This window comes from Narcine bancroftii, chromosome 2 (assembly GCF_036971445.1).
Source record: "Narcine bancroftii isolate sNarBan1 chromosome 2, sNarBan1.hap1, whole genome shotgun sequence".
NCBI lineage: Eukaryota > Metazoa > Chordata > Chondrichthyes > Torpediniformes > Narcinidae > Narcine > Narcine bancroftii.
In genome coordinates this window covers 280,782,153-280,807,800 of record NC_091470.1, presented here as the reverse complement: position 1 = coordinate 280,807,800, position 25,648 = coordinate 280,782,153, and the positions used below count along the sequence as shown (strand labels likewise).

The 25,648-nt window shown below is 38.3% G+C and overlaps 1 protein-coding gene across 10 annotated transcripts in view; it reads right to left on the bottom strand.

Annotated features, from left to right (window-relative positions):
- The window catches only part of LOC138755334 (band 4.1-like protein 3), a 267,478-nt gene that overhangs the window by 54,042 nt on the left and 187,788 nt on the right, over positions 1 to 25,648 (bottom strand). For all 10 annotated transcript variants that reach the window (XM_069921122.1, XM_069921130.1, XM_069921123.1 and 7 more), the window contains 6 exons: positions 19,978 to 20,082; positions 18,368 to 18,410; positions 15,865 to 15,940; positions 13,918 to 14,136; positions 11,914 to 12,001; positions 3,198 to 3,350 (listed from right to left, as the gene is read on the bottom strand). In XM_069921122.1, the coding sequence (XP_069777223.1) occupies positions 3,198 to 3,350; positions 11,914 to 12,001; positions 13,918 to 14,136; positions 15,865 to 15,940; positions 18,368 to 18,410; positions 19,978 to 20,082 (684 nt within the window). The remainder of the gene's footprint in view (positions 1 to 3,197; positions 3,351 to 11,913; positions 12,002 to 13,917; positions 14,137 to 15,864; positions 15,941 to 18,367; positions 18,411 to 19,977; positions 20,083 to 25,648) is intronic.

Sequence of the window (25,648 nt, the reverse complement as noted above, 5' to 3'; positions counted from 1 at the left end):
GATCATCAGCAAAGAGGTACAGGTTCCACAAGACTCTGGGAACAACTGCTACCCCTCCACCATCAGATGCCTCAACAACAAATTCCATCAGGGACTCATTGAAGGACTCGTGCACTTTCAATAAGAGATAATTCTGCTTCACCCGCAGAAAAAAGAATCTCAGGGTTGTATGTGATGTCATCTATGTACTCTGACAATAAATCTGAATGCTGAATATTTTGAGTTTTGATCATCCTATTCTTGAAGAGCTCAGAGGATTAGATCATTCTCTTCTGCCACCCATTTCCCCACCAGCCAAATTCAGGGATATATCTCGCGGAACAGAGGTCCCAAATGAACCCTTTTTAAGAGTTCTTCAACAGGTATTGTAGCCTTTCTGGACAAAAACTGCCTTCCAAACGTTGGCAGATCTGCACCTTAAACAGCATGCTCTTCAGTCCCAGATGAATGCATGATTCCATGTACACTTGATTATTGTTTTTTTTAAAAAGTCAATAAGAAAATTTAATTTTTGGTTGTCCCACCTTGAACAAAGTTTCTCTCGGCAAAATGCATTTGTCTTTTTCCTTCCCTTAACTCAACAGGCTATAAAAGAGCAGTTCTATTTTAGGAAGACATTTGTTAAGAACAGATAAGGGAATAGACAGCACATTAATGAAGACATGCAACTATGTCAAGTATTTTCAGTGTGGAGCAGAACCATCTGGGCACTTTATGATACAAAACACCAACTTCTAAAATGCATGAACCAATAAGCAAAATTAATTACAGCGTAGACTTCCACGAACAAGGAAAATTTCTGATAACAAGATAGCTTCAAGTTGCTCACTGCAGGCAATCAAGTAAAAAGTTAGTGATTGATGAGCATCCTTTTATCTTCAAAAGAGGAAAGAAGGCAACTAAAGAACTTGCACTTGTCAGTTCTTCACCTCGAGAAAGAATGAAAATTAGGCACCACATTTGGAAATTTAATGTTCAGTGACAACCTCTCGTACAAATGCTCACCATTCTTTCTCATTAAGAATACTACCTACCAAATTTCTAAATGTGGTGCATGAATTTGAAATTGATACAAATTCATCTAACTTTGCAGAAACAATTTATGACATGCTAATGTTTGCTTGTTGAGAAGTGATCTATATTGCAGTGATTAACAAACTGCAAATCAAAAATAAAATGAGGTCAAACACGACACAGTGCTGCTCACTGCACAGCAAGGCATCTGTCACTCATCCTACTGTGCTACAAAAATGTGATGGTCGCAGTTTTTAAAATGAAAAACTGGCACTCAGCCATTCAAAATACAAACATTAGATTTAGCACCAATCCAAAATGACTGGCACTGAATCAAGGAATGCAAAAAGCAAACTGTACTATACTGATTCATTCTAAATATACTTTGCTCAATTGTGCTGCCCTCCAGCTAAAATTGGAAAGGAGCTTTAGCAAACAGTCAAAATAATATTTATTCAAATATCCCCAATAAAGACCATGTGTTCAAAACAGTTATCACAATCTTGATGTCCTAAGGTCAACCCCTCATGTTTTGTAATGACATTTTTATTTATTAATTTTTAAGGAACATCTGAATTTCTGTTAAACAGCAAAGTCTGCAGATGCTCTTCTATCCTCCCACTTGTCTCCACCAATTACCTCTTACCTGTTAGTCTGTACAACTGCCCCTTCCTCCCTCCTCTCCTCCCCCAACATTTTTCTTCAGGCACCCGTCTGCATTTTGCTCATACTTCAATTAAAGGCTCAGGCCCAAAACTTTGATTACCCTTTACTTCCTATAGATGCTGGGTGACCTGCTGAGTTTCTCCAGCATTTTTGTATATTGCATTAGAATTTCTGTGGTTTTCTCTTTTTTGCAATATATGGCAGGTTCAAAATTTGCAACGCTGCCCCAGAATTTCCTGTCTGGTGCTCTTATTCATTGCTGACCTACTAAAGTTTCCACCAATTCTGTGTCGCTCCCTCAGCAAGAACTAGGTTGAAGAAGCTGCTTCGATCCTCAGTGGCATGGCTCATGAATAACATGACATAGTAGGGACAGGGTGGCTGGGAGCATAACAAAGCACATTCACAAAAGAGATAAATGGTGCTAGAAAAATCCCAGCATATTAAAAAACCTATTGTAGAAATAAATCCAAACTACTTACAAAAATTCTGTTAAAATCTCTTAAGTATTTAAAAGATTCAAAAGGAAACAAAGTCTCTGCAGCCATTTTCCCTCATTGAAAATAATGAACTTGATTGGTCAGAAACAAGTCTGTGTAGATTGTTTAAGTGATGCAGTGTCCAGAGTACAATTAAAGAATGGCCAGGCAATAGCTGCCTGATGTTTCACAACTTGTATGGTAACGGGTAAGGGGATAAGACATAGATCTGCCAGCATTTTCCCACCAAATCCAGCCAACCTAACCCTGAAGGTCTAACAATTAAACTACCAAGTGAGCTTGATTGCTTCCACAGCATTGGCTATTTCTGTCACATATTTCAAAATATGAAAAAGTTTAAAGTCAAAAATACCCTATTGGAGAAATAATTGAAATGAATTCTTTGGAAGCAAGAAAATTACACACCTTTTTTTTTTTAAGTGTTCCTGATTTATACAACTACAGAAAGGTCTGATCAATCTCCAGCTGCAAAGTTAATCAACAACATTAAGCATACAAAATTTTGTATTTTGAGAATTTAGTGCTCAATTTGATGGACCATTCATGCAAAATGAGGTGTTGCATTAATAAATAACATGGCAATCTAAACAAAAATGATTCTATTGCTATAAATACATATCCAAATGAAGAAATATTCCTTATTATAAAATTGGAGCAAATGATGGTGGGATATCTGCTCAAGGGCTTGTAGGACTCAATGGTCACCTTCGGCATTGTACAATTACAACATCCTAGTACACCTAGTGGAGCTGTATTCTCATAGCTCCAGGGACCCACTTCCATCTGGATTTCCAATGCTGTCTGGAGTGTGTGTGCTCTTCTTGTGACCACAAAGAATGGGATTGCCCTGAAATGGTTGATGGACCTAAATGGCCTCCTTCTATGTTATCAAGAAAACACTTTTTTTTGTAGTGAACCTAAATAGCATTTCACTACTTTCTGATCATATATGGAACTTTATTTTTTTTGTACAGTAGTAGAGTCTGAAGTAGATCCAAACCTCACATTTGAACTTACTTCACTGGGCCGGATTTTGATATAAAAGTTGTTCCTTTTGTAGGAGATCTTGAGAACCTTGGGCCAGGCGAATCGGTTTATTCTCAATCGGTCTCTGTAGATCAACAACCCACTGGCACACACACCGAGCATAATATCAACTCCTTCTGAATCCTTGTAAAGCAGAATAATAAAATACTGGTAGCATTTCTTGAACACAAAGTAATTTTAATTATCATTAAACTTAAAATTTCATGAAATATTACAGTCCTGTTGTACACATTGTGCCCATAATTACAAATCAGCAAACCAGCATTCAGAAATGGTGAGTACTTCATGGCGGAGGGATGAAAAAGTTACAGAGTATAAAAAAAATCAAGTGTAACAGTTCGCCAGGCTCCAATCGAGAGATGGTTGAATAATTCTGATACTGGACTGCATCCAGGTACTAGTCCCCTATTTTGAATACAAGTTGCAGCAGGTACCAGCTCATTGCCCATCCTGACACTGAGTCAATGGGCTTTATTTTGGACATCAATGCCCCTGTATTAATGCACTCATGTCAATGGAGTAAGCCCTGCAGAAGCCATGTGATTCTCCTTATCAAGTATCATAAACATTGAAGAAATGGGATGCGTACCCTAATCAAATAATGTAACTGGAGAAAAAAATGGTGGTGCTGCTACAATTTCCGTAACAGCAGTACCGCTGCTGGCGTGGACCCGGGAGGAGCAAGAAAAGAAAACCTGAAACTTGTACTGATTCAATTTCCATCAATGGAACATAAACCAATCAAGATAACTTGATAAAATGCCATGAATTTCTTCAAATATGGATTGAGTTACTTCATTCTAAGCAATTATAACCTGCATAAGGTAAATGTAAATGGAAAACTGTAGAGAATTTCTACAACAAATCAGTTGCAGAACTAAATTAATCTACTGGAAATAAGTATAGCAAAGCTGATAATATTTTTGGTGTTAATTGAGCTTCTCATTGCTTGATTAACACCTAAATACAAAAGAGATGGTTGTCAACCTCAAAAGGGCCCGGGAAGACTATGCTCCACTGACCACTGATGGCTCCACTTTTGACGTCGTCAAGAGTATCAAGTTCCTTGGAGCGCTTTTGGTGGAGAATCTCACCTGGTCCCTTAACACAAGCTCCATAGCCAAGAAAGCCCAGCAGCACCTCTACTTCCTGTAAAGGCTGAAGAAAATTAATCTCCCACCCTCACTACATTCTACAGAGGATGTATTGAGAGCATCCTGTGCAACTGCATCACTGCCTGGTTTGGAAGCTGAACCTCCTCAGACTGAAAAACCCTCCAGAGGAGAGTGAAGTCAGCGGAAAAGATCGTTGGGGGCTCTCTTCCTACCTGAAGGACATCTACAACAACCCATGCAGGTGAAAGGCAATAAACATTGTGAAGAACTCCACACACCCCTCATGTAAACTGTTGCCCCTTCTGTCATCTGGCAGGAGGAACTGCAACATTCAGACCCTTCTGCCCAGATTGAGCAAGAGCTTTTCCCCACCAGCTGTCAGACTCCTGAATTCCCAGAACATTTGTGGATGGAGTACCATGGACGGTTACTGTACATGTCTTAATATTTTAGTATTTTAATGTGTTTAACTTCTAACATATTTAGGTAAATATGCTCTGTGGTCCTGGAGAAATGCTATCTTGTCTTTAGCGTGCGAACATGGTATGAACAATAAATAAAAGTGTCGACCTGATTTGTCACCTGAAGTTTTTTGTTTCCCTAGTTATCCTAATGTCATCTTGTGCAACAGCCAAGTGTGAGGTCCCCCACTACCACCCAAAAAAAGGCGACAATGATAAGTCAGCTTACAGAGAAGAGGCTGGGAGACTAGTTAAATGGTGCAAGAACAACAACCCGAATCTCAATATGGACAAAACAAAGGTGATGATGGTGGACTTCAAGAGGATGAACATTGACCACTCTCTGAGATGTCAATAGCTCTATTATGGACATCACAAAGTTACTTGGTGTGCCTAAAACAGACAACCTATCTTGAACACATAACACCTCAAGGCAGCACAGCAGTGCCCACACTTCCTGAAGGAGGATGAAGAGGCCAATGTTACCAGCTGCCATTTTGACAAGATTTTAACTGGAGCACAAATTAAAGTGTCCCTGTCTGGCTGCTTCATTATTTAGTTTGGTAGCTGCAAAGCATCAGAGTGGAAATTAATACAGAGGATCATTAAAACAACTGAGAAGATTATTGGGTCTCTCTTTTCTCTATTGAGGACATTCATCAGGAACATTTCCCAAGGAGGGCCCAGAGAATTATGGAGGATCTCTACATCTATCACACAGGATTTTTGATCTACTAGCAGCAGGAAGGAGGTACAGGAGCATCAAAATCAGGACTGCCAGGCTGGGAAATAGCTTCTTCCTGCAGGCTGTGAGTTAATAACAGCATCCTGTAACCCTGGTAAGTAGTAAATTATTTTAAAATATTTATACATATTTATGTTACTTTTAATGTATATATGTGATTATCAAGTGCTGTGTATTGTTTGCATCGTGGTCCAGAGAATCATCGATTCATCTGGTTGTGTCTGTAGTCAGAGGACAATGAACTTGAACTTGGAATAATAAAATCACAGCATCTTGGAAATTATCAGCAAGCCCAGTGAGTATCTGTGGATGGTTCATGCCGATGAACCCTATTTCATAGATGCTTTCTGTCTTTCATTTTTGTTTTTTTTAATATATATTTCACATTTCCAGTGCCTTCTGTATTTTCTAACTGCTTGATAACATTCCTGTGAAGAACCAAGTGAGATTTTGTTTGGAGCGTGTCTAAATCTTATCCATACACATGCAATGGCCATCCAGAGGATCTGAGCAGATGTGTCCTGAAAGAGCTCTCCAGGAAAAGTATTAAAAAGATGGGTTGAAAGTTTAAAAAAAAGTCAGAATTCCATTGTCAAAAATGGATAAAACTAGTACTAAACAACCAAGGCAACCGAAAATTAAAACTGGAGAAACAGCAGCTCAGCCGGGAACATCGAGTGAAAGCCCGACGAGGAGCAGCACAGGGGTAGCCTTGGGACCGACTGAACCTGGCATAGCTGGGGGGGGGGGGGCGTGGAGAATCAGCCCAAGATATAGCCAATATCTTGAACAAGATGGAAAATTTGTGCACTCACTTTATGGACGTTGAATTAGTGATAAGAGACTTATCGGAAGACAATGGAATTAATGATGCAAGTGGAGGCTGAGCTGGACAAAAGACAGGCTTAAAAACTTGAAGAAAAAGCAAAAACATAAGACACAGACAAAAAAGGAATGGTGGACAAGATTGACCACATGGAAAATTTCAGCGACATAATAATGTAAGAATGATTGGATTGAGAGAAGGAATCAGGGGAAAGAGTCAATGAGTTTTTTTGAAACATGGATCCCACAAATGCTGGGGACTCTGTTGTAAGGGGGAAAATAGCACCGGGAGAGGAGTGGTTGTAATAAAAATGGCTCTAAGGGAGGGGTTCTTCTTCAGAAAATTCTGCGGGCCTTTATTGCAGGCTTCCAGGTTTAACTGCTTACATAACCACCAGAGCTAGGGCTGTGTATGTGTTTTTCAAAGGGGAAATGTTTATGTTCCTTAAAAGGGAAATTCTGCAGTATTATTTAAAAAGTTGGAAAGATTTTATTGTTATACAATATTTATTTGAAAAATGGTATGGATAAAACACTAAAGTTTATTAGTCTTAATATTAATGTGTTAAACAGTGTTGAAAAGGGTCAGCATACTTAAAGAATTTAAAAGTAGATGTAATCTTTCTGCAGGAAGATCATCTTTCTGAATTGGAACATAATAAATTGAAGAGGACGGATAGGACAAATAATATCGTCTTCTTTTGGTTCAAAGGGCTAGAGGAGAAGTGATTCTAATTAATAAAAATACTCCAATATTAATAGAAGGCAAATCAGTTGATCGGGTCAGAAGGTATGTAATGGCACATTGTAAAATTTATGGAGAAGAATGGACACTTAGGAATATCTACACCCCAAATTATGACAATGAAGCCTTTATGAAGGATATCTTAAAAAAAAGTAGAGGGAAGACAAAATATATTGGTCCGAGGAGATTTTAATTTTTGCTTGGACCCAATACTAGATAAATCTGCAAGAACAGTAATGAAGGTGAAAGTGTTAAAAACCACAATCTCAAATATGAAGGATCTAAATCTTATCGATATATATATATATATATATATATATATAATATAGAGAGAGAGAGAGGCAATTAAATCCCACAGAGACTATTCCTTTTACTCAAGGGTACATGATTCCTATACTAGGACTGATTTATTTTTAATGTCTTCCCAGCTAAAAAGTAGAATGATAAATCAGACCACTCACCACCAACATTAACTATTGCAATAATGGAAAATCAAGAAAATGTATACAGATGGTACCTTAATGCCACATCACTCAAAAGAACAGACTTCTGCAAGTTTATTAAGAAACAAATATTTTGGAAATAAACAGCGATGTACTAATAATAGCTTGTTGATATGGGACACACTTAAATCATACTTGAGGGGACAAATTATATCTTATACAAAAATCTTGAGAGACTATATGGCAGAAGTAAACAATTTGGAGAAAGATATTACAGAATTAGGAAAAAATACCAAAGAAGAATACAGAGTACTGGATATGTAAAAGCTAAGATACAATAAATTACAAACATATACAACAGAAAAATCTATATTAAAAACTGAACAAAAATGTTATGTTAGGCAAGTGGCACATAAGTTAAAACAGAGGAATCATCAATAATAATAAATGCTATAAAAACAGACAGATATGGACTACAATATCTTTTTAATCACTGCCTATTCTGTTAAAATTTCTTTATATTTCTTTAAATTATTAAATAATCATATTAGACAATACCGATGGAACCAAGAATTGTATTGGAAAAACTGACATGAGACTATGTGGTGGGAGGACTTAAACTTCCAGATTAAAAAAAATACTTCCTAGCTGCCCAAGCTAGATTTCTCACAGCCTTCTCTGTGGAAAGCAGACCCTCTTTCCCCCCCCCAACACCTTGGATTCAAATGGGAATGTACTCAATGGAGGAAGGGGGAAGCAAAAGGATTTTATCTATACTTGGAGTGTTAAATCACTTAAAAAAAAGACAGATAATCCCATACTAATACATATGATCAGAACATGGCTGGAAATTAATGAATGGAAAAAAAGTAGGGCTATCAATAAAAGCTCCACTGTGTAGAAATGTGTTATTGGCTATGAACATAGGCAATAGAATATTGAATTCATGGTATGACAAAGGAACAAAATATATTAAAGACTGTTAGACAGAAGGAACTCTTATGTCCTTCAAACAACTAAAACATAAATAAAGAGTGGCCAATGGGACCTTCATGGTTTTCTGCAGCTAAAATCACTCTTAAGAGAAAGATGGGGACCAACGTTGGCCCCACTGGAAATTAGTGAAATGGAACGAACGGTCTGGATGGGGAATACACCCAAATTTATAACAAAAATGTATTTATACACTCCAAACTGAAAGTGCAAAACCAGGTTTACAGAGGTCAAGGGAGTCGGACTTGGGTGTAGTAATCTCAGAAAGAAGCTGGTCAGATTGGTACATGGACAGTATGACATCAATTATAAATGCAAGATATGGACTAGTTCAGTATAATTTTCTGCACCAATTATATCTTTCTCCACAGAAGTCACATAGATCAAAAGAAGAAATTTAAGAAATATGTTTCAGATGTAGGACTGAAACAGGAACTTTTCTACTTGCTACATAGTCGTGTGTGAAGATGAGTCCATTTTGGCAAGATATTGCAGAAAAACTAACCAGGATAACAGGAGTGGCCCTCACAGGTGACCTGGAACTATATCTACTGGCAATTTTATTGAAATAATAACAAATTGACTAAATATCAAATCTCATTTAAATCGCACTGGCGGTAGCAACAAAATGTATTGTGATCACTTGGAAGTCCGACTCCTCTCTACTTATAGCACAATGGACTGCAGAAATGAACAGCTGTATATCTATGGAAAAAAATGTAATTTAAATAATAAATATGACACTTTTGTGAAGATCTGACAGCCATACTGGACCACATTGGGGCCAAAGTACAGTAACAGAAAGGAATATAAATGCTGATATTATACATAGCCAAAGGTGATTTCCCTATCTGCATTCTATATATTTAAAAGGTATGCAAGCTCTGATGATATGTGGATCTGTATGTATAGAAGGGGGAAGGGAGTGAATGCTTGGTTTTTGTTTGCAAGTTTAATATATTGTGTTATTGAAGATTTTATTATGGTTATTTTTGAAAACAATTTTTTAAAAAATGCATATGAAATAAACCTGGTCATGACCAGGCAGGTATTTGGTACCCTGTTGATGATTAAACTGTGAATTTATCTCTATAAAGCTTCATAAAGTTGAGTAGAGTTTGAATAATTCATGGGTAATGCCAAATAGATCTGCAACCCAATCCCTGCAAGGTAAACTGGTCTTGTCTAGAGGAGCAACAAACAACTTGTAAATGGACTGTACCAGGGAACTAGCAATGGTTTCTTGACATATGTTCATGTTTCTGAAACACTGAATTCTGCCAACCCACGTCTAAAGAATGTAGAGCAAGGCAAAATGCAAATTCCTATGGGGAAAATTTGAAATTTCAAATCAACCAAGTAAATCAAATGGATTCTCTGTTGGAGTATAACATGGCAAATCTCAGCTGACTAAAGCAAGCCCTCTCCTTTTTTCAACCAGTGCTACTGATTTTTCATTACATGTTGCTTGTTCTAAATTTAATAAAGATTATAAAATTCATTTGTAAAGCACCTTCTGCATCCCTTTCAGCAATGACAATAAAGCAAAGCCATGATTATGATATAAAACATGACAAAAATTTGGACTCAGCAAACTTCCACATACACCAAGATAATGCCTGGGTAATCTACTTTGATAATGTTGACTGAGTGATAACGATCAGCTAGGAAGCCATGGTTTAAACCAGCCCTTCTAAATGAGGGCCCTACAACCCCCTGGGGGCCACAGTGCATTAAAATAAAAGCTTCATTCTCTTACACCTCAGGTAACAAATAATTTTTATGTAGTCTGTAGGAGAGAAGCACAGAAGAAACCAAAACTTGACTGCTTCACAGGGGGCTCATAAACTATGAGTAGAATCCTAAGGGAGTCATAGCCAAAAAAAACTTTGAGAATGATGGGTTTAAAACCCTGTTTTTTAAAAAAAAAATAAATAAATAAAAATCAAGTCTTTTATATCTATCCAAGAAAGTAGATCAAATCACATTTCTGCACCTTATTCTTATGATAGCATCTTAAAACAGTACATAAATGTTTCTGGCTTGCAGAGGATTATTAACCTAGATTTTGGAACACCTTGCTGGAATTGCAGATGTGACAAGGCCATTTCATACCAGGCCTCCACCTGGAGACTGGCTACAAGCACGGAAGGAAAACTTAAAAATTACCGTTCATAGAGCAACCCTAAAAGGCTGCTCATATGCATTCATGTTGAGCTGCGCCTCGTAGAGTCCTCTGGATCTGATGGAGGCGGGGCGACTGGTGCCATAGCACCACCCATCATAAATACATGGCAGTGCAATGGCCGTCTTCCTTACCCATAAGCCCCCATGCAGCTGGACTGTATTTCCCAGAACAGTTCCAGCTGCATGGGGAGTATGGGTAGGGAGGACAGCCATTGCTCTGCCATGTTTTTTGCCACAGAGAGCAGCCCAGTGAGGCAGTCACAGCCTGCACCGGCACCCGCCAGCTGTCCGCTGCCCTGATGACCCCTCACCGGCCCTGCCTTGAGGGGTTCATGGAGGGAGAGGGGTGAGTGGGGAGATGGGTCGCAGGCTGATGGCATCATCAGCCCGCCCCTAACCAGCCGCTTGTAGCAGCTGTACATTCTAGCCAGGTGGCAGAGTGCAGTGCTCCGCGATTATCCTTCCCCGAGAAGGGTTGGATTCGTTATCTTTGAGCCGACCACGGCACATTCAGAAAGGTATGTCTCTAGGCATAAGGGCAGAGAACCTCTGCCTTTATAGATGGGCACTTTCCTTGGTTAAAAGGGCTTGAACAATCTTCTCACACAATTGCTACAGCTAAGCCACACAGCTGACACTAAATCTTCATCTTACTTCAGACAGCCCAGTCTGCAAGATTGGTTTGTGATTATGCTGAAGCCTAAGGCAAAGGCCAAGTTCCTGCAAAACGTTTTTCATGAAATGTAGATAGAAGATTTAAATTAAGTTGTGCTCTATATTCTTTTTATATCAATTGAGGGATGGCATTGATGGGGTGTTTGGGTTAGTCAGTGTGAACTTTTGTGTGATCCATAATTTTTCAATGAAACAGCAAATTATTTGCTGATGCCATTTACTGTACAGCAGCTGATCGATCAAAGCAATGTCCATTTCCTTCCTTTCTCTAATTAGACCTGACATGTTATTCAGCTGAATTGACAGCGAAGCTGGAAATGAGCTGCAAATCTTGTCTATTCCTAGTGATATGATTTTTGGCCCAGTTTTATTGACAAGTATTTAATTTTTTTTTTTAGGGATAAAAAAAAACTTCCTGCAGTTTTTCAGTGGGTCAATTCAAGCAGAGGTACAAATATTCTGAAATAATAAACCATTTCGTATAAATATTAAAATACCTTAGCATGATGCAGGTCCACTCCATACATAGATAGCTTTTTAGCATTTTCCAAAAAATGCATCTCTGCTTCAGCCGGTGACATGCCCCTAAAATATACAAGTAGAATTTAGAATTTTATTTAGTTCAACTACTAACTTGAACTTTACAAATCTGTCCAAAACAAGAAAAGCCTCTTATATAGTGTTAATTTTCACATAGTGCCGCAAATCTTCCTTTGAAATAACTAGTTTAAACATTTGAGGAAGGAAAGTGTACAACATTATGATATTTCTTTCCCAATCTTAAACAGAAGAGTTTTGCCAATAATTGATTCCCCACACGAGAGACTACCCTGTATTTTGAAGACTAGGAAAGAGGGTCACATGTTTTCTAACACAAAATTTTTTAGATTAGCTGTCAGCAAATACAATTCTCATCTGAGATGAACTGAGGACACTGGTTCATTACTACAAAAGAGGAAACTATAATTTCCTCAGAGAAATGAAATGCCTGCCACAAATAGTCCAAGGAACAGTTTCTTCTGAAATTTAACCAGGTAGTCAATAAACTGTCAAAGGGTTATATTATTTCTAGCTTCAAGCACTTCATTGAGAGAAAGATTTCAAATCTCTTAATAATTTAAGAAATCACTGGACATTTTTAAAAAATTGTCATTTAGTGACACTCCAATATATGCACATACTCACAACCAACATTCTACCTTGAGTCCAAAATGAGGTGCAGTAGACCATTGATAAACAACTATTCTAAACTATCCACTTCCACCCTGCACACAGCATCCTTCAGTTGCTCCCATTGAAGAAGAGAGACATGAGTATCAGAGCCAACACCACCAAGCTGATGAAGAGTTTCTTCCCATTGGCAGTGAGAATGCTGAACGACCAAAGGAACTGCTCGCACTAACTATCTGAGACTCTCATATTCATGATACAATATTTACTTTTCATGATACAATATTTATTTATTTGCATATATGAATACTTGTCCTGCATATGTAGTTTGTTTGCATGTCTGATGCTGTGTCTGCGTGTTTTGCATCGAGGACCAGAGAACTGTTTCGTCGGGTTGGACTTGTCCAGTCAGATGACAATAAACTTGACTGGATCACAGTATTTAGTAACCATGAAGCTAAGAGACAAGGAATATGTCAGAATGTTGGACCATTAAGAGAAAAGAGATACACTGCATACCTACTGTAATTAAAGAGATGGGGATTGAGAACTAAAGGAGAGAGAAAGATTAGCAAATCTACACAAACACATGGGAAATATTATAGAACTGATATTAGTTGTGATGCAGAATGAAGAGGCAAAGTTCAAAATGAGAGGACTCATGAATATGTGAAAAGACAAACTTTAGATAGATTAAAACTAAAAATGTTTAATTAAACATTTTGAGAGGGGCTGATGTTTTGTCAAGAGAAGCAGAGCTGAGTGCATTTGGAGAAAGGGATGCTGTCTTGTCAAGAGAGGAGGTGGAGTTGCGCAGAAGAATTTAAAACAACAGAAGTTGAAGTGAATGCTTAGTTTCAGAGTACAAAATGAGGACAGGATGTAGCTGCGTGTCCATTTGAAGCAGCTCGAAAGGCTTGGGTGTGTAGAGGTCGCTGCTGTGCTGCCAGCAGGAAAGAGAGGGCAAGACTTAACATTGTTTTCCTTTTCAGTAGTTAAGGGAAGATAAAATTCACAAGTATTATTCTGGGCCTTGAAATATTCCCCCCCCCCCACCCCCCCCCAACAAACCTTGTACAATAAATACACTTGGCATCCCTCTTGCTCAATGGTGTTTTAAGTTAAAATATCAAAGCACCAACTTGTTGAGTTTTTGGGCCATTTGGATTTATTAGCAGCATGAATTGCAGCTTGTCCTTTAGATTTAACTAAATCCAAGAGTATATTGCAAGTGTGAAGATTGAATTTGTGGACCCGTTTATTATCAACTCTGAAGGTCATCTACAATTTTAAGCTATCAAATTAAATGCCCACAAAGTGTTAACACATACTTGTGACTTTTGTGTAGTTCTATCACTTTTTCTTCCAGTTCCTTAGTTTCATTTGGAGCAAATCGAAACTCACTGATGTACTCAGTGCCATACTCATCCGGGTCATAGTCCCCAAGTTCTGCCTGGACCGTATACGAACCAAGCAAGACGTGTGTGGCAAAAGAACATGGCAATCGTCCAGAGACAATGTCATCCCTCAGCTGCAGACACAAATAGTACCTACACAGGAGGGAAGAAAAGACACTGAAAGTTGAGCTCTTTCAAAACTTGTTTATCTTTTTGATGCAAGTAGAATTCATGGTTGCTTCACACTTATGAAAAATATTTCAGGGACTGATTGAAAGCAAATACCTATAGTTTGACATGGAGTATCAAAACATACATGTTCAATTTTTTTTTTTATATCACTCTGGTCTGAAAAGGAAATAAGATTGTAATTTTGATACCATATGCTTTCTGAACTGCATTAAAAAAAATAATTTTAAGCAGCTTTAGAGGTTACTGGATATCAAAAATATTAAATACCATTGACAGCTAGCCAAACTGGATACACAGCTTGACCAGTTTTTAAAGACTTATTTGCCTGTTTTCTCTCCATCTCTTGGTCTACCCTTATACCATTTATGTTGTGAAAGGTCCTGTTGCTGACAGGACCAAGCTGTGAGAGCTGGATCTAGTTCCTGTCTGCAAAACTTGTTTAGAACAAAATAAGGTGAGATAATGTTACTTTAATATTCCATAGTCCAACAAATATTGATTAATTCTTCAGAGATGCTCATCAAAATTTACTGAAATTCTACAATGGCAAATGAATAATTCAACCTGGACAACAGGGTGACTGCAGACACTAGAATCTGGGACAAAAAAACTGATGGAGGAACCTAGTTAGTTGAGCAGCATCTGTGGAGATAGGATAGTCAACATTTCAGGTTGAGACCCTACATCAGGGCTGAGTGTGTAGAGGGGAGATAGTTAGTATACGAATGAGGCTAGGGTAGGCGAGAATGGAGCTGCCAGGAACAATGGGGAGGAGGATAATGGGAAGATGGAATCACTGGAGTTGGGGACAAGAAGCCCGGGGGTTATGTGTTCAGGTGAAGGGTAGCAAAATCAGGTCAGAGAAAACATTAAAGGGGCTTGGATGGGATGAAATTAGAATGAAATGGGGGTTGAGAGATCTTGAGTGGATCAGGAGAGAGAGATGAACACAGATGGTGTGGTTACGTGAAACTGCAAAGTTCAATGGACTGTAGTCCACTCAGGCAGAATGGGAGATAATTTTTTTTTTTTGCAATTTTCATTTAGCCTCACTCTGTGTATCGCAGGAGTGGGATCCCCCTTAAATTGCCGGGTTATTGATTAGGCAGGTAGGTTAGGCTTCTGTTTGAAAGGAGAGGGAGGTACCAACTATCCAGTAATCTCACCTGGGTCCTCAGAGAGCTACCCGGGTACTGCAGTTTGAAAAGGCCCATTGTTTCCGTCTCTTCTTGACCTTCTCCCATACTTTTTTTTCCTCTCTCTCCCAAAATGGTTTCTCCCGCCACCTATTTTTCCACATCCAATACTTTCTGTCCTGTGCTCTATCACCTCTAGGCCCCTTTATATTTGCAATTTCACCTATTCTACCTTCAAAGGTATTCGACTCAAAACGTTGAGTGACCCATGGAAATGGTCTGACCTGCTGAGTTCCCCTGGAAATTTTGTCTAATTGACGATATTCGGCTTGGTTCATTGCTACAAAGATTATTGCTTTGATGAATACAGTTGAGTTTAATTAAAAGTAATTGATGGGATTAGGAATTTCATGAGGTTCAATATTCTGCTTCGTACTCGGCAGGCATGGCATGTTGTCTCTGAATTTTTTTTTTAAAGTATTACCAAGAGAAAATTTTTTTTACAATACATGGTAGATTCAACTAGAAACAAAGAAGTTTCTTTTCCACTCACCTTGTGATGTCCTCAGAGAGCTGAGCAGGGTCCGGAGGGTAAAACTTTACGTTGAATGCAAACTGCCACAAACCACCTAGATAGAGACAAATCATCATTTAAACAAAAAAGATTTTAGCTTTCCTTTGAAATAATTATTTTAAGAACCGCTTTTTCTCTGGATAAGACCAAAAAATTTTTGACAACTTCACCTTGGATGAATTTGGAATGAAATTATACCAAATGCTTCCTTCTTGAAAATAGTCAAAAATAACCCTTTTCCCCTTCCAGTATCATTTATAACAAGTTCAAAATTGTCCAATAAATTGCTGCTTCTATTCTTTTCCCAGTCCTCATTTGAAGGTTTGTTTCAGATGACATCAAGCCTCTTGTTGGCTTCTCTCCCCTCTTCCTCCATGCCTGCTCCAAGCTCTTATTGCTTCCTCAAGTTTTCTCCCATAAAATTACTCATCTTTCAAAAATAAAAGGTGCTGGTAAACAACAACGCCTTTCGGTGGGCTTCAGAAACCCCCACTACCCAATTTTGAATGTTGCAAACTCAAGTCCATCTTTTCCAGAACTCAGTTTGAATTCCTTCTGTCAGTTTTCTGACACTGAGCGATCCAAATGCAGGTTTGTACAACTGGTGGTGTGTTTTTTGATAGCTCTCCATGCTATCACGTAGGATAAAAATTGAAATAGGTCAATAATAGCTCTACTTCACAGCTTTAAAAAAAAAATCATCTACTTAAGTTCTCCTTTTCATGTGGCATCAATTCCCTGAAGTATCACCTGAAGATACACTGTCAGGGTCTATGCTTAGGCCAAGATAACCCATCTCTTCTGTTCTGCCACAGATCAACCCATGGCAATCTCCAAGTTGCCAAACCAGAGTGTCGACAATAATGAAGAAGTGGCAAAGGGAGATGGTGTGACCAGTCATATCAAACATACACAGTCATACCAATTGAGGCTAGTTCCACACGTTAGTTGAGAGAACCCAGCTTTTCTTCATTGCTACCTCTGCAACCCTTCCGCCTTCTGCAAGTAGTCAAACTGTTTGTTCAACGCCCATCAGAGAATGAAAAGAAGCTTCCTCCAACATTGGAAAGATTTGGTCTCCTTGTTATTGACTCCCTTGATTGCCTTGGAAATTTTCTTTTATTTACAAAGTAGAGTCAAACTGAAATAAATAATTGAGGTCCTCCAAAGCTAAGAGAGTTAATGAAGCAAAACTCTATACACTACTATTCTTGTTGAGCCTGGCAGGTCCTCATGTCTTTCATGATGTATTTATGCCTCTGAATAGACACAGATTACAGTCTGATAGTCAATTAACTATCCAGCATACAAATGGATAGCACCAGTTTTTCCTCTAGTAGTTTATTTTTTGTTAACCTTGTTTTTCATAGTCTAGATTTCTGTTGAATAATAATTGAGTTCTGTTGAATAATAATTGAGTTTATTGCAGTACAGAGTTCAAGGGGCAGAAGTTTGCAGGTGGCCTGATGGGAAAAAGTAAATCACAGATGACAGGCAGTGATAAAAGTTTCAGAACAATGACTAAAAGAGCCAAGGAAAATGCAGTTGTGAAATTAGAATCAAGAGCTGAGAGAGGCAGATTAAATATGAATAATAAAACTCATAAAATAATAAAAATTGCACTTTAAGTTCAAGTATCATGTTATAATGGTATGGGATTCTAATGAAGGCAACTGGAACAATTATGAACTACACTACATCTGGCTCCATGCTCAGTCAAATTGAATTCATACACCGTCAAATTATAACTAAGATAAAAATAAAAAAATTAAATAAAGATTTTGTCACAATTTTGGTTGCACACAAACAATCTTTAAGATTTTTAATTTCCCAAACATTCTATACTGTTCCCTTGATCCTTATTTTGCAGACCTTATCAGACAATTTTGCAGCACAGTGGTCCCTTACAACCATCCGCAAGTATGACTGAAAGAAAAATGGCTGGGTGCATACATGATGCAAGCATGGTAAGCTTGCCAAAGATGATGAGCAAGAGGAAAAACCCATCCCCTCATGATAGATCCCCTGCTGATGCTCAATTTATAGTTGAAAATGAAGGTAATCAACCAATTTACAACTTCTACATGCCATGCTAATATACTTCTGACTCATGTCCATTTCGAGATATAACCGGTTAGTCAGAACAGAACCTGGTCATAAGTCGGGGACTACCTGCATCTGTCTGTTGTATTATAATCATTTCTGTAATTTTCCACATCATTCATTCTTGCTTCAACAACTCTAGTTACCGGGTTTGGAATAACATAGTAATTTAGATTGATAATCTATTATTCAGTAGCTTGCCTTTTGTCAGAGACAAAAAACCCCCAAAAAAATCTGTTGTGGGAAAATGAAATAAAAACTTTAAAAAATACAGTTGTTAAAAATCTCAAAGTAAAAGGAAGAAATATCCTTGCAAATGTCATTTCATCTATTATTACGAGGAAAGTTCTACTTCAAGTAAGCAGCAAAGTGTACTTACTTCGGATCTGCTTTTTAATTTCCTTGGCTGGATCCAACCAGTTCTAAAATGTAACATTTGTAAGATGTTAGTTTTACAACCATAATCAGGAGCCAAATCAAGCAAGTCTTTTCCTATAATTACCTCAATGTGAAGCACAAGTTTAATTCGGGAAAACAACTCGACACAGCATACGAGGCCCCCCATATCATGTACAATTAGGTTACACGTAGATTTATAGAAAATCAGTCACGGAGCAGGGAAACAGACCCTTTTGCCCATGCTGGTCATCAAGCACAAATTAAAACTAACCCTGGCCTAATCTCATTTAATTCTTCCAACATCATTAATCCCTCACCCACATGCACCCATCACCCCCATCCAACAGTTTGTCACCAACACTCAGGACAATTTACAATGGCCACCAACCCTTGGGAATGGGAGCAAGCAGGAGCTCTCAGAGGAAATCCATGCAGTCACATACTGAATCTGGGTCACCAGGGTGGGACGTCGTTGTGCCCCCAGCCCGAATTATACACAATTTAAAAAATTAAAGTATACAAGATAAGGCACATATTTTACAATATTGCTCCCAAAACAGAGACTAAACAGACAACTAAAACATGCAAAACCTGATGATGTTTATATTTAATGGTGCCACAAAACTTCATGCACCACATGAGTTAACAAAATCTGCTCCATGCACTGTGTTCTATGCATGGACCCCACTGGTGGTAGGAATGGCATTGGAAGTGCAATGCACATTAAAAGGAGCTTCTGTAACACATGTACCTCAGTGAAACTATAACAGCTTCCACCAGCAAAAAGGGTGAAGGCCTGGTCAATCATTAGTAAAATGAACAGTTGTTATCTGACCTGATGATGGGGAGTTTATAGAGGATTCTACTTCACTGCATAGGAGGCAGCTAAATTCTTTACGGCAAGGATATGACTGATCAATGACTATCTCCTGTGTATTATTTTTCTTTATTCCTTCCAAGGAGAGTACATGTCTGCCCTACTCCAAACATGCAATCAACTGGTTCAACCCCATTAACTGAAGCAGTAGTTCCAATGGACATTTCAGATGTGCATCACAATTTCAGATCATTCCTGATGTCAAACACAATCCAGATAAAGAAGAACATCTTCCGATTTCATCCTCAAAATCACTCGTTCAAATTAGGGATTAAAGAACGATTTATCAGCTATCAATTATTGGAGATTCAAACCCTTCATTCTCCTCTATGCCACATTTTACACCCTGGTGGAAATCTCCTCCAATCATTCTGTTTTCAGTTCTCAGGCATTCTTCAACTGCAGCAGATAACACAAAACAACTAACCTGGTTCAATATTTGAAGATTTGATTACTTCTTGTCTGGATTACAGAGTTAACAACGCACTGATCATTCAGATTCTGAAAACGATGAGGTAATCATACTTTCTCCACCTCCAATAATACAGAAAATTCATTCTTTGTGCTTCCTATCAGTCAACTTCTAATAAAAGCCAAGACAAAAATAGTACTCAAAGAAGCACAGAATGCCAACACCACTTCACCAAGGAGTAGAAAACGAAGTCCAATTTTCCGCACAATGCATTGTCGAACAACCCAACTGTTCCACGTACCTTTTGATTTTCAGAGTCCCGAAATGTAAGCCCAAAGTAATCTTTCTCCAGAAGGTTGAGCTGTCCACATACTTTATCAAAAAGAACCTGTCCCTTTGCTCGTTTCTGTCCAAAAACAAAAGATAAAAATCTTATTGCAGAATGCAACACTAATCAGGAGAAAAATGAAACCAAAGTGTGTTGGCATTTGCTACAGCAAAAGGTTAATATACCAATTGGAAGTAAGAATATTTCCTCTATCCTCTTAACTTTTTACTTAAAGGCCATGCAAACTTGCTTACTCTAAAAGTAAAGTTTCATTAAATCTACCAAAAGTCAGAGTTATGACAGACTCTCTTCCATTTTTTCCTCTACCTCCCCCTGCAAGTACAAAATAGCTGTTTTTAGTAAAAATATATAATTAAATTTCTCTGCAGAAATTTTACAGATTAGTGACTCAACCTCCTTTAATTTCAGTCATTTGCTAATGAGTGGTTTCCCTGACCCTTCACCTGAAAATGAAAAGACTCACTGTAAATGAGAATGCAAAGGTCTGGTGGTCATTGGAACAACAATGAAAGTGACCACTAAAATGAGGTCCATTTCATCCTTTTTTAAATTTGAAATCCCAATGTCTGTTTCATTGAATTGTCCGATGACCTAAACTCTGGAAAATAATTCCTAGATTGCATGTTAAAATATGAAAAGTCATTCTGCCACTCTGCAGTCTTCCAAGTTGTGAGCTCTGAATAGCCCTGGCTTAGGACTATTTACCAAACTTTACATCCAACAACATTACCTACTCCCCGGAACTCAAAAGACAACCAATTGGATTGATAATGGGCAAGAAAGAGGCCTTCAATTAAATACAAAATAGACAATGTCAAGTTTGACAAGATTTTATTTTACTCTATACTTGATTTTCTGACCGTAAAATAGTCAAAATCCTCAATAACATTGAAAACTAACAATCTCTACATAACATCAAGAGCTAATTCTACATAACATGCAAATTATTTACCTTAAAAGAGCACAAATTCCTCACAAAATGTACGTGATTAATTTATTTTCCCAATCTATTTCCCATCCTCCCACTCAGTTTTAATCCTCTTTTGAATTAATCCACTAGGATATTTGGAAATTAAACCTTTTGAATTTCAACAATCCTACTTGGTTGTGAATTTTGCATTCCTTTTTATTAGTTAGATTGAATGGGAAGAGAGTGATTGGACAAAAAGATAACATTTAAAAGTAAAGAAAATGGATGAGAACATTTACTTGACTGGTTCTACAACATTCCTGAAAAATACATGGCTAATCTTAAAATTCCATATTACCCCATACCCAACAACCCCCAACTGTGACCCTCCAATCTATCTCCTGGATTGAAACTTACTGGATAAAAATTCAAGTTTGACCCAATTTTTGTGTACAGTGCTTTAACTTCTCTTCCACTTTCAAAGCTTACTTGTAAGATTATTCCCCTTGTTCTGGGCATTCAGCCAATATGAACTGATCAAAGAGAACAAGAACAATCTCTGAACATCATGCCTATTAAAATCCAGTTACTTCATTAAAAAAATTAACTAATGTGAGGAGATAAAGAAAAGCTGATACCACTTTAAAGAAATTTTGGAAGGTATCCGATGACATTCTACAAAACAGATGTAATTAAATAAGTGCAGACAAAACTGAAACAGATGTGTTGACGCAATAGGGAATTATTGAGGTTGGAGAGAGAATGGGATGAGAGTCGGCAAAAAACCTACCATTTTGCACAATGGTATCTATGCTGTGGAACAGCTTTTCATTTTATTTACAGTTGAAAAATTATTGTACGAGAGGCTCGAGAATTTTCTGACTAGAGTACATTTGGCAGTACAGCAATTAGTGCAGAATGGGTGCAGAAAGTTGCCAAAGAACATTGAATGATAAACTAAGCATGGCATAATTGGCAGAGTTACATGTGGACAAGTGCCAGGTCATCACTTTGAAGCAAGAAATAAATGATAAGCCAGTATTTTCTAAATAATGGTACCATGGTGCTAAAATATAAAGGATACAAAGAAACTTGGAAGGTTACTGCAAGAAATAATTGGCTAGGCCTGGGCTAACAATTGGTTGTTGTAAAAGTGCATTCCAGTCACATAGAAATAAACGCCAAAGGTTAAGTGAAGTGACTACTGGTTGGACTTCATTTGTATTTAATTCTAGCCACCTCACCTCTAAGTTGAAATGCATCTTAGAGGTGGCACTGCACGGAATCACCTGAATGATGTTGGGCAGATTGATCAAAGAGTGTACCAACTCACAGTTGAAAGGCTAAAGTATTTGATCAAATAAAATGAAAGAATACATTTATGATTTATTTAATAACTTGAATTAATTTGATGCCCACGTGTTGTGTATTCCATTCAAGGCTGAGATTAGGAAGAACTACTTCCCACTGATGGGCATGGAGATCTGGAGCTCCTTGTTCATCAAGCTGTTGAGCTAAAGACAAATGGAAATGCCGCATGAGATTTTCTGTTTGCGATAAATGGGTTTAGAATGCAACAGTTATGACCAAAATGCAAAGCACAACAGGTTGGAGCAACAGGCATCCACTATTGTTCATATATTTGACATTCCCTAACAGAATGATAACAAAGAGATTAAGACTGCAATTTTAATTTGTAGGCAATCCTTAGAAAGGTATTTCAACTCGCTTTCAAATCCAATTTCATGCAGTTTGTAAAATATGAGCAAGATTCAATACATTTAAAATAACTTGGAAAGATTCAGTTTATCCATAGAACTCAAAAACAGATCAACTAGTATTACATTTTTGTTTTGGTTTATTCTGAAGTCTGCCAGCATTTTTTTTTTTTCCGGACAAAATACAAACACCATTTGTGTGTTCCATTACACATTACAGGAAATCATGTTCTTCCAGATACTTGAATGTTGTAAAAATACCAGCCTCTTTCATTATCTCCAGGTTGCAACTTCTGAATGTAAACAAAATTCATTGGAGATGAAATGTAGACACAGATTGGTGGTATTGTGGACAGTGAGGAAGATGACCGTAGCTTAAAAAGATATAGGAAAGCTAGAGGAGTGGGCTGAGAAATGGCTGATGGAATTTAATATGGATAAGTGTGAAGTGTTGCATTTTGGAAAGGCAAATTTAAATAGGTCATATACATTGAATGGTCGACAACTGAGGAGTGCAGAGCAACCAAGGGATTTAGGAGTTATGGTAAATAGTACTCTCAAAGTTGATACTCAGGTAGATAGAGTGGTGAAGAAGGCATTTGGAATGTTAGCCTTCATAAATCGGAGTATTGAATTCAAGAGTTGGGATGTTATGAAATTGTACAAAGCATTGGTGAGGCCAAGTTTGGAATACAGTGTGCAGTTTTGGTCACCGAATTATAGGAAGGATATAAATAAAATAGAGAGAGTGCAGAGAAGGTTCACGAGAATGTTGACAGGATGTCAGGGTTTGAGTTACAGAGAAAGGTTGAGCAGCCTGGGGCTTTTTTCTCTGGAGCATAGAAGATTGAGGGGGGATTTGATGGAGGTGTTCAAGATTTAAAAAGGGACAAAGAGAGTCAACGTGGATAGGCTTTTTCAATTAAGAATGGGGGATATTCAAACCAGAGGCCATGATTTGAGATTGCAGGGGGAAAATTATAAGGGGAACATGAGGGGAAATTTCTTCACGCAAAGGGTGGTTGGGATGTGGATTCCGGCAGAGGCAACTTTTGTTTCAAAAAGCATTCTACAAGAAAGTGTTCTTTTATGATCTTAACTCTGAGATTTCATCTGGTCACTTTGACCAGGAAGCAGGAACGTTATTTACATTTAAGGAAAGACTGGATAATTACATGGAGGGGAAGAGGATTGGAGGGGTATGGACCAGGTGCTGGTCAGTGGGACTAGGAGGGTGGGGATTTGTTCTAGCATGGACTAGTAGGGCCAAACTGGCCTGTTCTGTGCTGAATATGGTTATATGGTATTCCAGGTTCAGATTTCAGAGGAGATATAAGTCACATTAAAAATCAATGCAGATAAATCACCATCCATTTTCAATAATTAAAGCCAAAACAATGCCATCAAACAATGACAAGGACTGCATCTCAATCAGAAGTAATTATCATATTCATTAATCTTAAGTTAGAATAAGATCATGCAAGGTATAGAAAATTACGAGAGTTATAAGCAGTGTGGACAGTGAGAAATTTTTCCACATGACAGACATCTAAAATTGAAGTGTGTAGATTTAACATGAGGAGCAAAAATTAGAGGATCTCCAATGAATTTTGTTTACATTCAGAAGTTGCAAACTGGAGATAATGGAAGAGGCTGGTATTTTTACAACATTCAAGTATCTGGAAGAACACTACCAAATCCAAGCCATTGAAGGATTAATTCATATAGATTCTTGGCTTGGACAAAGTATACAAAAGTGGCCCCTGTTGGTGATCGATGACAATGAATAGGAAATTCAATATTTGGAGCTTGGAGTTTGCAAGCCTGAACTTCAAGGCAAATGTTTTATATTGTGACACTAATGCAGAAGTTTTTATGCCTTGTTTTGTAATGGTACATTGCTGAGGTATTCCATCACTTCAATTTTCACCACCTCTGCCATATCAAGGGGATGCATCAACTGGCTGCCAAGTCTGATCACTCCTGGCCCCAGTATGGGACCATTTTGGAATTTCAAAGAAAGTCTTCAAAGTGTTGACTTTTGCATTTATTTAACATCTACCAGCCCCCCCACATCTCCATCGGGCACACAAAACTCAAAACGGTCAACCAGTTTACCTATCTCGGCTGCACCATTTCATCAGATGCAAGGATCGACAATGAGATAGACAACAGACTCGCCAAGGCAAATAGCGCCTTTGGAAGACTACACAAAAGAGTCTGGAAAAACAACCAACTGAAAAACCTCACAAAGATAAGCGTATACAGAGCCGTTGTCATACCCACACTCCTGTTCGGCTCCGAATCATGGGTCCTCTACCGGCACCACCTACGGCTCCTAGAACGCTTCCACCAGCGTTGTCTCCGCTCCATCCTCAACATCCATTGGAGCGCTCACACCCCTAACGTCGAGGTACTCGAGATGGCAGAGGTCGACAGCATCGAGTCCACGCTGCTGAAGATCCAGCTGCGCTGGATGGGTCACGTCTCCAGAATGGAGGACCATCGCCTTCCCAAGATCGTATTATATGGCGAGCTCTCCACTGGCCACCGTGACAGAGGTGCACCAAAGAAAAGGTACAAGGACTGCCTAAAGAAATCTCTTGGTACCTGCCACATTGACCACCGCCAGTGGGCTGATAACGCCTCAAACCGTGCATCTTGGCGCCTCACAGTTTGGCGGGCAGCAGCCTCCTTTGAAGAAGACCGCAGAGCCCACCTCACTGACAAAAGGCAAAGGAGGAAAAACCCAACACCCAACCCCAACCAACCAATTTTCCCTTGCAACCGCTGCAATCGTGTCTGCCTGTCCCGCATCGGACTGGTCAGCCACAAACGAGCCTGCAGCTGACGTGGACTTTTTACCCCCTCCATAAATCTTCGTCCGCGAAGCCAAGCCAAAGAAAAAAAGATTTCATTGGAAAAAATTCCATTTAATTTCACATCTGATAAAAAGAAGACATAGTAGGTACTGTTAAAGGAGTGATCAAAATGG